The 13,520-nt window shown below is 42.6% G+C and overlaps 2 protein-coding genes and 1 long non-coding RNA gene across 4 annotated transcripts; 2 read left to right on the top strand and 1 right to left on the bottom strand.

Moving 5' to 3' along the window:
- Positions 1–26: 26 nt before the first annotated feature.
- Positions 27–8,118, bottom strand: cry-dash (cryptochrome DASH). Of its 2 annotated transcripts, XM_052054592.1 has the most exons (14): positions 6,851–8,114; positions 4,605–4,777; positions 4,143–4,236; positions 3,941–4,071; positions 3,684–3,832; positions 3,502–3,590; positions 3,344–3,417; positions 3,171–3,260; positions 2,913–2,992; positions 2,394–2,453; positions 2,136–2,293; positions 1,816–1,935; positions 852–1,028; positions 27–258 (listed from the first exon to the last, which is right to left on the bottom strand). In XM_052054592.1, the coding sequence occupies exons 1-14, from the start codon at positions 6,911–6,913 to the stop codon at positions 151–153; spliced, it is 1,566 nt and encodes a 521-aa protein (XP_051910552.1). In that variant the 5' UTR covers positions 6,914–8,114; the 3' UTR covers positions 27–150. The 2 variants fall into 2 exon arrangements, with proteins under 2 accessions (XP_051910552.1, XP_051910553.1); XM_052054593.1 differs by lacking the exon at positions 27–258 and having other exon boundaries at positions 1,007–1,120; positions 1,750–1,935; positions 6,851–8,118.
- Positions 3,458–4,114, top strand: LOC127593285 (uncharacterized). Its single transcript, XR_007960367.1, has 3 exons — positions 3,458–3,602; positions 3,697–3,846; positions 3,964–4,114. It is a non-coding gene; the product is annotated as an uncharacterized LOC127593285 (long non-coding RNA).
- A 72-nt stretch (positions 8,119–8,190) lies between the features above and the next one.
- On the top strand, positions 8,191–12,701 carry LOC127593284 (solute carrier family 22 member 13-like). Its single transcript, XM_052054603.1, is given in 10 exon segments — positions 8,191–8,661; positions 8,751–8,854; positions 9,510–9,664; positions 9,776–9,947; positions 10,055–10,175; positions 10,336–10,430; positions 10,504–10,718; positions 11,896–12,004; positions 12,127–12,321; positions 12,422–12,701. Coding segments are annotated over 10 exon segments (1,605 nt in total). The 5' UTR covers positions 8,191–8,283; the 3' UTR covers positions 12,483–12,701.
- The last annotated feature ends 819 nt before the right edge of the window (positions 12,702–13,520 follow it).

The raw sequence follows: 13,520 nt of genomic DNA, 5'->3' as shown, positions 1-13,520 counted from the left end.
AAAAAAAATAGGAAAACAAACCCCTCCCTGGATTACAGCACCATTTAATATGTAAGAAAACCAGTTTGATGAGGAGCATAACTTAAAACAGTTCAGTGTAACAGAAGAAGGCAAAGCAAAGTTGGCGTTGTGGCTGGTTTTGATCCAAGCTCACAAGTTTTTGCTTCTGGAAAAATAGAAATCAACGCCTCTGTCACGATGCTGTTTGGGGTTGTGAGACGGACCTTTTCTGCCTTTTGGGTACGGCTCGGTATCGTTCTGTCAAACAACAAAAGAGAGTCAAGCATGCTATCAGGCAAACTTTGTTGAATAAAAGGCTTTAAAAGTACACATTTGAGTCTATCTTATTGTGTTGTGTGGCAAGAGAGCGAACGTGTAGCTGATACATTTGCTTCTTCAGCTAGTAGGCAACTGCTAGTTGTCATGATTGTACACATTTTGGTTATACAGTGTTAGTTACCGTGTCCTGCCGCAAATAGCAATAAAAAAAAAAAATCCACAATTACCTGCCGGCACCTGCCAAAACGTATTTCTAATTTGACCATCTAATCATCGAGAAGGTACAAAATCATGAAACCATGTTACATAAACAACGGTAAATTACTCAACAGAAATGCGGGTCAGCGGAAGTATTAGCAAACATACTGGCTAAGTGTCATACTTTTGACAGTGTACACGTGGATTCAAAAACTGCCACCATATCAGACCATTTCCAATACAAATGAATAAACACCATCCATGAACTAAATCTAACAGCAAAACCAAGATACCATTAGATGGCGCCCAAGTAATAATTTTATTGCGTCGGCTCGAGCACAAAAACAAAACGAGACACAATGAGATTTTCTTACCTGTTTTTTGCCAATGTGTCGGCTCCATTCGGGCGCCACGACGACAGGGATGGGGTAAGTGTCACCCAGGACGAGGTCTGCGTGCGACAGCGCCGCCTTATTGAGGGTCCACGGCGTGTGCACGTCACCCCCCCGGATTTTCTGCAGTTCGGGGAGCCAGAGCCGCACGTAGTCGCCCTAAGGTTTGGGATCCCGGCAACAACAGGAATAATAATGATTCAGTGAACCCCTGTTAATTGTGAGGGGTGCATTTGAAAATACAGTGGTACCTCTACTTACGAACGTCATCTTCATGTGAACGTGAATCACCCAGAAAAAAATATTCATTGGTCAGGCGATCGCTCACTATGCTAATGTTTGCCTCGGACATTTTCGAAGGAGTGTTAAAAGCCGACAAAAGCAAACGTCTTTGGGTCAGTTCTTGACAAAACGCCAGGCAAAAACCACTTCTGAGGGAGAACATAAACTAAAGAGGGCAAAAAACGGTGAGGATGCAGTTAAAAGTAAAATGACCATCATTTTTATTCTTATTTTTTTACATGATGTACAACTCTAATTTATTTTTCAATTGGAACATGTATTTGTTACATATTTCGATGCATTTTTATGCTTTAGGAAACACTTATGTCTGAATTTTGGGGATCTTGGAACGGATTAAGGCATTTACATGGAAAACGCGTCTCTACCTCCAACCTCCAAATTTCTAGTTAAGAAATTTCTTCCAGAACATATTCATTTCCTCAGTAGAGGTACCACTGTAGGTGAAATTAGAGAATGTACAATGTGTTTGTTTTTAATCCATGTTGACCTTAGAAGTACTGTATCAAGTGGTATCAATATTTAGTATAGTATAGAAATCGCAGATTTTTACAAACTCGCCAAGTTCGCCGTGATGGACAAAGGCGATATTCTCTCATATCAAAATATGCCATACAGCAGGACCGCAGTGTGTGACGGAACGTACGTTACTGTCATAGTCGAGTGCTTGCTTGATCATGTTGAATTTCCTATTCTCCCGGGGGTCATTTCCAATGCCGGCGCTGTACAGCCAATTGCCATAGTTACTGCAGACATCATGGTCGATCTGCGGGAGGATATTTGCATGAGGTTTAATTCCCAGAAGTGCTAACGACACCGAGGAGGTAGGCCCCAAGTTAAAAATGAGAACGTAGACGTATTAAAAACATGTGTGTCAATCAGTGAAAACGAGCTATTACTTAAATTTTGTGGTTTTTTTGTAATCATTCAAAACTAAATGCATCATAAAAACATTTATAGAATCACCAAAAGGTACTCAAAGTACTCGGCTCCCATCCTCCAGTCAAGGCCCAGGTCCTTGGTGAGGAAGCTGGCCACGTTTTGGCGCCCCCTGTTGGACATGAAGCCCGTCATGGCCAACTCTCTCATGTTGGCATCCACAAAGGGGACACCTGTACGTCCCTCTGGACAAATACAAAAAAAAACTCTTTGGATTAGTACTAATAGATGTAAGCACGATCAAGCACCAAATGTGCCCAAATCCCCCATTGCAGCAGATCAAACCTTTCCATGCGTTGAAAAGTGTCACGTCCGTCTTCCAGGGAATGGTTTTGTCCTGAAGTCCTGTAGAGACCAAAACAAAAATGTTTCTAGGGAAAAAAAAATGTCTCCAAAAGCCATCCAACAGTTTTCATTAGATATAAACAAATTGAGTCCCTGATTCATAATTCACCTATTCACGGCACTTTAATTATTCCCTGCACGGATTTGCTGATATGCTCTTTCTGTTCTCACCTTCAGATGGCCAAAGTCTGTCTAATCAGGAAAGTAGTACAACGACTGAAGTCCAGGAAGCACGTTGAAGTGGTGCATCTCGAGACAAGCTACGTTTAGCCCGGGTTGTTAAAAGGGATGGAAAACAATGCCTGTCGCAGTTATAAAGGTTTGATGAATTCACTCAACATTATGACAGGGAGAATTAAAACAAAAATTAACTCAGTCACTCCCAAAGACGTTTTTAAACGTCTTTTCATAATTGGCTGGTACTGAATGAGTTCATTAATTCATGAGAACCATATTCACCTTTGACTTGAAACAGACGATTTCCATATTTGAGTGCTACGAACTTGAAGTAATCACGCCACAAAAGCTCAAAAATTACCCTGTGGTCAAAATGAAAGAGTGAGAAAACACACACGGTCAAAGTAACCCTTTCAGGCACAGCGGTCATTACAGTGGACAGCTTATCATGCTATCAGGTTATCATTATTGGTGCATGAAAGGGTGAAATCATGGAAGTAATAAATAAATAAGAAAGCAAGAAAATCCAAATCAACTGACCAGTATGTGCTCTGATTGGCCGTTCGCTCCCTCTCGTATCGGCGTATCTGATGAAAAATGTACCTCGGTGAAATGCAGCCCATGGCCAGCCTGCAAAGTGCCCCGTTACACCTGATTAAATGTCAGTTTGTATTTCTATTGACAGATTTCATCGACATCGAAAGAACTCTCACCAGGGAGATAATTTGGTGGAATAGTCCAAGCCCACCAAGCCGTTGCGCGTCTCCTTGTAGGCCGCGACCGCATCCTATGAAAAAAAGACAAAATATTTCCTCAAAAACTGATATCCAGAATTGTAACGTTGTTGTCACTTGTGTAGAAATGAACTCACCGTGTCCCAGAAATAATGCTGAAGTCGGCGCAGCGCCTGACTTTCACCGCCAGCCCATGGAAAAGCGGAGCGGGGGTCATTCAAAGGCTCTGGAAAAATAGGTCATTTATTCATTTTAATGGATGATTATTTTTTTAAACTTGTTAAATTTTTTAAATTTTAAATATATTGTTGCTGCTTGCCTGTCTGCTTCAGGTCCGCCGCAGTAGGAATATCTCCCTCCTGTAGCCCACCAGGAAGAGGCTTGAGCCGGTCCGAGGTGGGCAACTCAGACCTAACTTGACTCTTGGATTCCACTTCCTTCCTGAACTGAGTGTAAACATCCGGCAGCCTGCCAAAACGGAGGTTGCAGATTTTTATTTTATCGTAATTTCCGGAAATGACTTTCTTCGGGCTTCTCATTGGCCATTTGTGTGTGCATGCGTCGGCCAACTCTCACCTGGAAATATGTTGAAACGGCAGATCGTCTCGGTGGTAGAGCGTGGACCCCCAGCAGGTGTGCACTTGGACCTTCATGCATGCGCACACGTCCTTGATGCCTTTCTCCACGGTCAGCTCTTCAGAAGTGACCTGTGATTGAAGTTGCAATATGAATAAATACGATCATGATGTGGATGAGGCTGCTGTTGAAGGGTGCGAACCTCTTGGTGGAAAGCGACGACGCTGACAGAGCCCAGTTGCTGGATGAGGTCGGCCACGACTTCTTCCGGTTTGCCCTGTCTTACGACCAGGTTGCTGTTTAACACACAAGCACACATGATGTTCTGCCCGCGGCTGTGAAATGTTTAACCGTGTTCTGACAGGGAGGCAAATAACCAAGTTAAATATGATTGAGTTTGCTTTTTAAGTGTAAACAGTTGGAACTTTGAAGACATAGGTGCCTAAGGCCCACGCAACGGGAGTAGCACGATATCCATTGAACTGAAGGAAATAATGCAATTTCTTGACGTTCTATTTATGTCATTTTAAAAGTTTTTTTAAGTTGAGATTTTTTTTAAATGTATAATTAAATCTTTTTAAAAAAACGTTTTTTTTACATATACCTCTGAATCAATTTAAGGCAAGAAAAATAATCCAGCTCCAGTAGATTAAACAGAAATTACCTGCCCCTCTTCACAAGCGTGTTTCTGAGATCCCGGAGGCTTTCCAGTAGGAAGCGCAGCCGAAAAGGTCCCGTCTTCGGCAGGTTGTACTTGTACGTTCCCGCGTAATGCCTGGGATCGAAGCAATACAGCGGCACGATGTGGTCGGCGTGCTTTTGAGCAAAGTGAAACACCTACGAGGACGGAGGAAATACGCATCATAAAAACAGCATGATTAAATTGACAGTAATCTCTGTCATATATATATATATATATATATATATATATATATTCTCAAGAAGTCCTATCAGTGGCTAGAGAGGGCTGGCCTGAAGGACAGCACAGAGGCGCTCATCCTGGCTGCTCAGGAACAGGCCTTGAGCACCAGAGCCATCGAGGCCCAGATATACCACACCAGACAAGACCCAAGGTGTAGGTTGTGCAAAGAGGCACCTGAGACGATCCAACACATAACTGCAGGGTGTAAGATGCTGGCAGGGAAAGCCTACATGGAACGCCATAACCAGGTGGCTGGCATAGTCTACCGAAACATCTGTGCGGAGTATGGACTGGAAACCCCAAGGTCAAAATGGGAAACACCTCCGAAGGTGGTGGAGAATGACAGAGCGAAGATCCTGTGGGACTTCCAGATCCAGACTGACAAGATGGTAATGGCGAACCAACCAGATATCGTGATCATAGATAAAGGGCAGAGGAAAGCCGTTGTAGTGGATGTAGCGGTCCCTAGTGAAGGAAACATCAGGAAGAAGGAACATGAGAAACTCGAGAAATACCAAGGGCTCAGAGAGGAGCTGGAGAGAGCCTGGAAGGTAAAGGTGACAGTCGTGCCTGTGGTGGTCGGAGCACTCGGGGCAGTGACCCCCAAACTAGATGAGTGGTTGCAACAGATCCCGGGAACAACATCGGACATCTCAGTCCAGAAATGTGCAGTGCTGGGAACAGCAAGGATACTGCGCAGAACCCTCAAGCTTCCTGGCCTCTGGTAGAGGACCCGAGCTGAATGAGGGACGGACACCACCCGAGGGGTGAGATGAGGATTTTATTTTTTTGTGTATGTATGTATGTATGTATGTATGTGTGTGTGTGGGGGGGCATGAACTGGTTGACACTGCCAGCCAATCGCAGAGCATATTCTAGGGCAGGCATGTCCAAAGTCCGGCCCGCGGGCCAAATCCGGCCCGCGGTCGAATTTCATCCGGCCCTCGGCCCCTGTCATAAAATCAGTGCCGTCTGGCCCGCAGGTTGGGCGCAATGGAACAAGTGTTGCATTGACTGAGGTCTCGTAGACTGGTGAGTGATGTTTCATAGAGTACTGCTTCCCTCTAGTGGCTAAATGAGTAATAGCATTCACTAAATGAGTAATAGCATTTAGACACTAGAGGGCATCACTCACGAGTTAACAAGACATCACTTTATATTGACTGATATGTCATATTTCAAATGATCCTTGCAGTTGTGGATATGTGTATTGCTTGTTCATTTCCCTGTTGTTAGAGTCAAAGGTTTTGTGACTATTGAAAAGTCATGGTGATACATTTTATGTTTCAAATCAATCAATTTGCACTCAGGAGACTTCTGTTTAAGAAAAAGTCAAGTGAATAAGCAGTTGCATGTGATATACCTGTTTCAAATGAACCAAAAGAAATTCTTAAGATTGTTGAAATTAAAATAAAAATGGAAATGTGAAACAGACTGGCTTACTAAAATTTGTTGAACAATACTGTTGTTCAATGTAAAGAATGTCATCCAAGGTCGGCCCCCCGACATTTTACCACATAAAATCTGGCCCCCTTGGCAAAAAGTTTGGACACCCCTGTTCTAGGGTTATGTAGCTTTACATATTGCTGTCATAAGGGTTGTGGTTAGTGCATCTCATTTCCATTGTGAGGGCAACCGGATATACTGACTTGGAGCTCATCAACAAGCCAACATCGACGGTATAAGAGTTTAAAATGTCCATAGGTAGATATTCTAAGATAGTTATTTTTGCACTAATAAGATTAGTCAAAATGCACAGCTGAAAACTATTTTATTGCGAAAGTGCATGCCGGAACTCCCAACTGCTAGTTAACTAAACAAACCGGCTTGTAAAACAGAGCGCAACGGCGACAAAATAGTTCCCTAAGATGTTTCTAAAACACGAACCGCGAAAAAGCTTACCAAACAAAAACATTTGAAGCAAAACGTACTATAAATGTAACGTTCATATTTTTCAACATGGCGTGGACGTAAATGCGCTTACTTACCTCATTGTCGTGGATTCGTAAATCATTTCTTAATAAACATATTACCGTCCGGGAGACAGACATGGCCAAGCGTCGATAGCTACCGAGTCGAACCACAACAAGAACCGGTTCTGAAACAAAAACAGCGGCCAGTAAAGGCAGCTTTGTAACCGCTGCGGTGCGGTCTTGTGTGGCCACGTTCTAGTAGTGGAGTCGGTCACGTTGTCAGACACGCGTTTGTATAACATCGCTTTCATAATTTTGTAATGTATATATTTTTTTACTCTAATTGCATTCATGTTTCGAGACAAACTCCTGGTAATTACATCTGTAATCTGAACGCTTTTATGGTTTATTTTTTAATCGGAATTTTGTTCGTTGTCGCAGTCAAGTATTTATTTATTGTGACAGAGGAACGCATGTTTTTGGAATGTGGGAGGAAGCCAGAGAAAACACGCAGGCACGTTCAGAACATGCAAACTCCCCATTGTAATCAAACCCACAACCTCTGCACTGTGAGGCGGACGTGGCAACCAGTAGTCCACCATGCCGCCCGGTGGCGGAATTATTACGGAGAAATGAGGCGACGCTTTTCTTTCTCTTAATTCATGAAACGTCCAGTAAAGATGACGTAACGCAACGGAGAACCTCAACTAAAGATAACGCCACACTTTGACGCGTGTAATAAACAAACCGCGTGGCTGGATTGCACGTATTATCATACTGTATGCAGTATGCTTACAATATCCGGGTCGAGTAGCTAGTTTATTATTATATATAGTTTATTTACACTTATTCTTCCTTAAAACCCATCGTTTGGTGTAATGTTATGCGTGTTATAAATAATGAAAATCATTATTATATGTTTTTATTATTAAATAAATCTGCCCCTGCGCTTCAATTTTTGAATGGATTCATAATGTTTACACAATAATCCGAGACACATTCCATGGGAATGAAATCTGTGATTTTCAAACTATATACTTATTTTTTTTAATCCAAATGTTGTTTGTAGTCTCTGTCAAGTTTTTAAAAACATTGAACATTTCTTGTGATGGGCCAGCATGGTGAATAGTGTTCACATGTTCTGCATAGTTGTCGGGTTTTCTTTTGAAGGCTCAGAATTGTGCATATTTGCAAATGCCACGGCATTTATAAGGTGTACAAAATCAATTTTTTTTCCAGTTGCTGGAAAAACAATTTTGAGCCAAGAGAACCCAGAAACATTTCACACACGTAAAGTGGTGTTGAGAGCAGTTTATTATCTCAAACCAACCGACCGAGGCAGATTGTAGTCAGCTGCTTGCTCATGTTGGGATCAGCTGGTTTTCTTCTTCCAGTTCTCACTATGTACGAGATGTGCATGATGAAAACGCGTCCGTTTAATCATTAACGTGGAGATTGAAAAGGTTTTCCTTTGCGCGTTGTTGTGCAGTCCAGCGAGCGCTTTTGCCATGAGCACCTTCGCGCACATCCTCAAGGAGATTGGCGAGTTTGGCTTGTTCCAGAAACGCCTGGTGGCCGCTTTGTGCGTCCCCAGCATCTTCATCGCCTTCGACACCATCAGCCACGTCTTTACAGGCCTCGACTTCCCACACTACTGCAATGTCGATTGGATCCTGTAGCGGGTGGATGCCAACCTGACCTTGGAGAGGCAGAAGGAGCTCGCCATCCCCGCAAGCCCGGATGGAAACTTCCAGAGCTGCCTCATGTTCACGCCAGTCGACTCCGACCTGGAGACTATCGAGCTGTACGGCCTGAACTCAACCACTGGCTGCCTTAATGGATCCAAGTTTGAGGTGACACCTGGGGCGTCCAGCATTGTGACAGAGGTGAGACGGCTGTGGACCTCACTTCTCTGTTTTTGTCATTTAAGTTCCCCCAAAACATATTTTTTGTTTGTTTTGGCTTCCACCATCAGTTTAATCTGGTGTGTGATAGGAGGACGTTCATTGAGGCGTCTCAGTCCATTTACATGGCCGGACTTCTGATTGGAGGCTTTGTGTCGGGCGCAATGGCCGACAGGTACGAGGAGAGCCAACACATTCGTTTGTGGATTGTATAACAAGTAGAAAAAGTCGACATATCCAGGTTCAAATCCCAGGATTTTTTTTTTGGAACTTGGATTTAACGGATTCTGAACCAACGGAGTCCAGATTTAACGTACAGAAAAAAAAAGTGTCCAGTACACTCAAAACGCCCATTTGTTAAAGTGTGTTCGTTCAATAACTGGCCGCAGTCATTTCCTGCTGCTGTAGCACAAAAACAGACAGAGACTCATACACGCGTTTCCAAATTAGGCTGCTTTTGTCACAGACATATGGACGAGAGCCAGTTGACAGATGTCACATTGCGGCCATGTTGGCAGGGGCAACAGTTATCTTAGCATCACTGTCGACACAAAAGGTCGTGTCACACCGTCCCATTTATATCGACTGTTTCACTAAGGTGTGTTGCAACGGGAAGAGATGGGAAAACACACAGCACAGTAGCCCTTGAGGATCAATTTGAGATCCCTTTTATAAGAGCACAAAAAAATACTTTAATTTAACGACCACCCCATCCCCAAATTTGTTTGCTAAATTGAACTGTACTCATTGTCCTCAATCCACAATTTGCGGGAATAACGTAAAATAAATATGATTAAAGTCGCCGATGCTATCTTTTGTGATTTTTCGGCGTTTGGTCGCCGCTTTGTAGTCTTGCTCGCCCATCTTCTTCTTCTCTTGTTTGGCGTCAGTACCGCCTTCTCTCCCAACGTCTACGTTTATATTGTTCTCAAGTTCCTGTGTGGCGTGTCCACGGCGGGAATCCTCACCAACGCATTTGTGATAGGTCAGTGTGGTGTGACCAGAACCCATGCCACGACTTTTACATCCTGACATCGTTTCCCATGAGGCCATAGTTTCTTTTCAAACTAAATTGCAGTCTTGTGTTTCACCGAAGGTGGCGAGTGGTGCAAGTCATCTAAGTTTGCCTTCTGCACCATCGTCAGCCACAGTTTTTATTCCATCGGTCTCATGATATTGTCCGGCCTCGCCTATTTCATCCACAACTGGAGGATCCTCCAACTGGCTCTCTACGGCCCTCTTCTTATTGTGCTGTCCATATTTTACTGGTTGGTACTATTACATGACACTTGAGCATGCGGATACAACATTTTGAGTGAGAAAATACAAACCGGTCAATCTAATAATAAACATGCCGTACCTTTGAACCCGCCAGGATTCTTCCAGAATCGGCTCGCTGGCTCATCACTCAAGGCAGGAAAGCGGATGCCGTGAGGGAAGTGCGCAGAGCGGCAAAAGTCAACGGGAAGGAAATGTCGCAAGATCTGCTGGACAAGGTGAACATCCAACGCAAAAAAAAAAAAAAATCAGCCATCATTTATATCTCCAATTCATAGAAACCAAATAAATGTGGAATGCTTTTTAAACTTGGAAATCGAAGTTCCACTGTCCACTTTGTCAGCAAATATAATGTCCTAATGATATGCATGGTTGTAGATGGAGGTGGGTGAGACACCAAAGAGAGGTAGCATGGTGGACATCTTCAGGATACCATATCTGAGAAAATGTGTGCTTATCATGGGCTACATCTGGTGAGGATTCAAAACCTGACGGCGCACTCTGCTCGAGAGTGAAATAATGAATCGTCTTCAATGTGTACGACAGGTTTGCAATCACATTGTTGTACTACGGCCTGAGCCTGAACGTTGGCAACTTCGGACTGAACATCTACCTGACGCTGTTGATCTTTGGCCTGGCCGAGCTTCCCGCCCGTTTAGGGTCTTTGCCACTGATTGGGCGCTTCGGGAGACGACGGTGTGAGGTCGTGTTGTTAATGTTTGCAGGGGCCACTTGCCTCGCCATCATTACCGTGCCCAAAGGTAACCTTAACACACAAAGCACAATTTTATAATAATACAACATTTGAAAAGTAGTCATCATTGTTTTTATCCCGACAATAAATTACAGAATGTTTTTTCAAGAAAATATACATTTTGTAAATATCTGACTTTCATCTCCAAATTCAAATGTTTTTTGACAAGAAAATAAATACACAACTTTTTCTTGTGATATTACTACTTTAAACCCTAAAAATATTTGACTTAATATGATAAAATGTTTACAACTTTTTTGTTGAACGATACATCTGATGTTTTGTCAAAAAAATAAATACAAATCTTGATCCAGATTATTTAATGCTCACATATATAATACTAGCTGGTTCGCCGCCCTCCGGGCGGCTCATCAGCTAGTTCCTGCGGAAGGCTGGTAAGGTGGGGCTTCAGCCCACAAAAGTGTTGTTGCTTGGTTCAACTTTTTGTTCATCTTCATTGCTTATCGCGAAAATAAAGACATGTTTAGCTCTACTAAATAACTAACAATTTTATAGCAATGCTTGTGGGTAGACAACATTTTTTCGCTAAGATGCCCGCGCGATCGTAGTGAGCCACTGCCTGAGCGGCGCAGTGGCGGCGCGGTGAAGTAGGTACGTTTTGAAAAGGGACAGACGGAAGGACAGACCGCGTGCGGGACGACGCGCAATATATATATAAAAATAGATGAACTTGGAAATATCATCATTTCTTTTTGAAAGGTTTTTCATTAAAAACATTAAAAAAAAACTTTCATCCCCAAAATATACAATTTGAATCTCAAAAATAACTCTTATTATGTAAAAAAAAAGAAAAGAAAAAGAAAAATACTGTACAGTGATCCCTCGCTACTTCGCGGTTCGTTTATCGCGGGTTCAGTGCATCGCAGTTTTTTCAAACATTACTTTTTTTTTACATATACATGGACTACAGTACTGTATATGTTGCTCTATGTGACTCGCTGTTGTTTTGCAGCTTCTCACGGACCGTTTGTGGACTTCAACAACAAAAAAAAGTTTTATATAATTTTATATTTTATTTTTATGTTAATTGGACGCTACTTTGCGGATTTTCGTTCATTGCGGGTGGTTTTGGTCCCCATTAACCGTGATAAACAAGGGATTACTGTATACCACTATTTTCTCTTTCCCTTTATTTGTGTTTAAATCCCGACTTGTCATTTCAGACCTTCCCGTCGTCGTGACCGTCATCGCCATATTTGGGAAATCTGCATCCACTGCCTCCTACACCATTGTGTATGTTTACACGGCAGAACTGTACCCCACCACGCTAAGGTAAGGTAGGTAACCTCAAAAGTTTCATGCAGGAAGGGAAGTGTTCCCAGTCATAAAACAAACAAATAAATAAATTCCTTCCATTTGCTATGGAACGTTGTTGGCTTTTTGTGTGGTGCTAGGCAGAATGGCATCGGTCTGAACTCAGTGTGCGCACGTGTGGGAGGCATCCTGGCCCCCCTGGTAAGGCTGCTGGGCGTCTACCACGACGCGATCCCCATGTTGGTGTACGGCATCATACCTGCGAGTGCAGGCGGCCTCTGTCTGCTGCTGCCAGAGACCCTCAATGCTGAACTTCAGGACCATGCACAGCTCAGGTGAGTTGATGAGCCCTAGGAAAACGACAGAAAGATGATTTTTTTTTAACTTTCTTCAACATGACAATGTTTTATTTTCATGTGCTTATTATTCATTCAGGGGCATTGACGAGGCATACAAAGCGGATGGAGAAAAACGAGTCCAAAGCACGGCATTGTAGTTGATATGGACGATGAGGGGCACTTTGTTACCATGGCAACAGATACAGATGCCCATTTCATGATCACAAATTAGCATTTTGGACACTTATATCTGTGTACTGCCCAGGTCATCTCCCAGGCTCTGTAGATAGGATATGAGATGTGTCATGTATATACAGTATTATGCACTCCTGTTTATATTGACTTTTTAATTGCTCTAATCTGCCTACCCATGCAAAGAGAAAAAAACACAAGTACAACACATCCTGAACATTACCCTTACACAAATGAACTAGCAGAACATTACACTGCGCCTGTACTGTACATGCAGAATGGGTAAAAGACTTAAAAGTTGTTGCAATCACTTCAGCATACTTCCTTGATGCAAATGTACTAATTTCCTATTTCACCGAAAACGTGGCATTTTAGCGTTTGAGAAGAGCACATAAAACACGGGATATATTACTTTGAAGGCCAACCGGAAATTGAAACGTGAAGCTCATAACAAGACAACCTGCGACGGTGAAACGTTAAGTGATTCCATGGTTGTACTCCGTATATGTCTATATACAGTATATTTACAAAGTACGTCGTAGTTTGTATTTAATCCGTTTTGTAAATTCAATTGATATTCAATGCCGGAAATCCCACCCTAACGGGTGGAATTTGGATAAATCTAGCAAGTAAAACATCTGTTTTAAAAGCGCTTATTCTTAACGTGAACGGTCACATAAAAAACATTCGAAAGTTAAAGCGCGATCTAACGTCTTTTTTTTTTTTTAAACAAAACCAATACGTAAATGAGTGTTATTACCTCAGGCACGAAGTCGTAAATCGTCGTTTAATAAATTTCATGCTTATTGTGCGCAGGGATAGACATAACAGGGCGTCGGTACTTGAACCGGTCTTTTTTTTTTTTTTTTTTTTAAACAACCAATACGTAAATGAGTGCTTATCATCTCAGTCACGAAGTTGTAAGTCGTTTAATAAATTTCATATTTATCGTGCCGGAGGTAGAGATGACAGCGCGTCGGTACCAAATCGAACCAAAATAAGAA

Source organism: Hippocampus zosterae, chromosome 20 (genome assembly GCF_025434085.1).
Source record: "Hippocampus zosterae strain Florida chromosome 20, ASM2543408v3, whole genome shotgun sequence".
NCBI lineage: Eukaryota > Metazoa > Chordata > Actinopteri > Syngnathiformes > Syngnathidae > Hippocampus > Hippocampus zosterae.
The sequence above is the reverse complement of the archived record's forward strand: the minus strand, read 5'-3'. Positions and strand labels throughout refer to the sequence as shown.

Coding starts and splice junctions, on each gene's coding strand:
- cry-dash (XM_052054592.1), bottom strand. CDS start 6,913: ATGTCTGTCTCCCGGACGGTAATATGTTTATTAAGAAATGATTTACGA. Junction 3,418..3,501: donor AGCATTATTTCTGGGACACG/GTGAGTTCATTT, acceptor TTTTTTTCATAG/GATGCGGTCGCGGCCTACAA. Junction 2,294..2,393: donor ACTTTTCAACGCATGGAAAG/GTTTGATCTGCT, acceptor GTATTTGTCCAG/AGGGACGTACAGGTGTCCCC.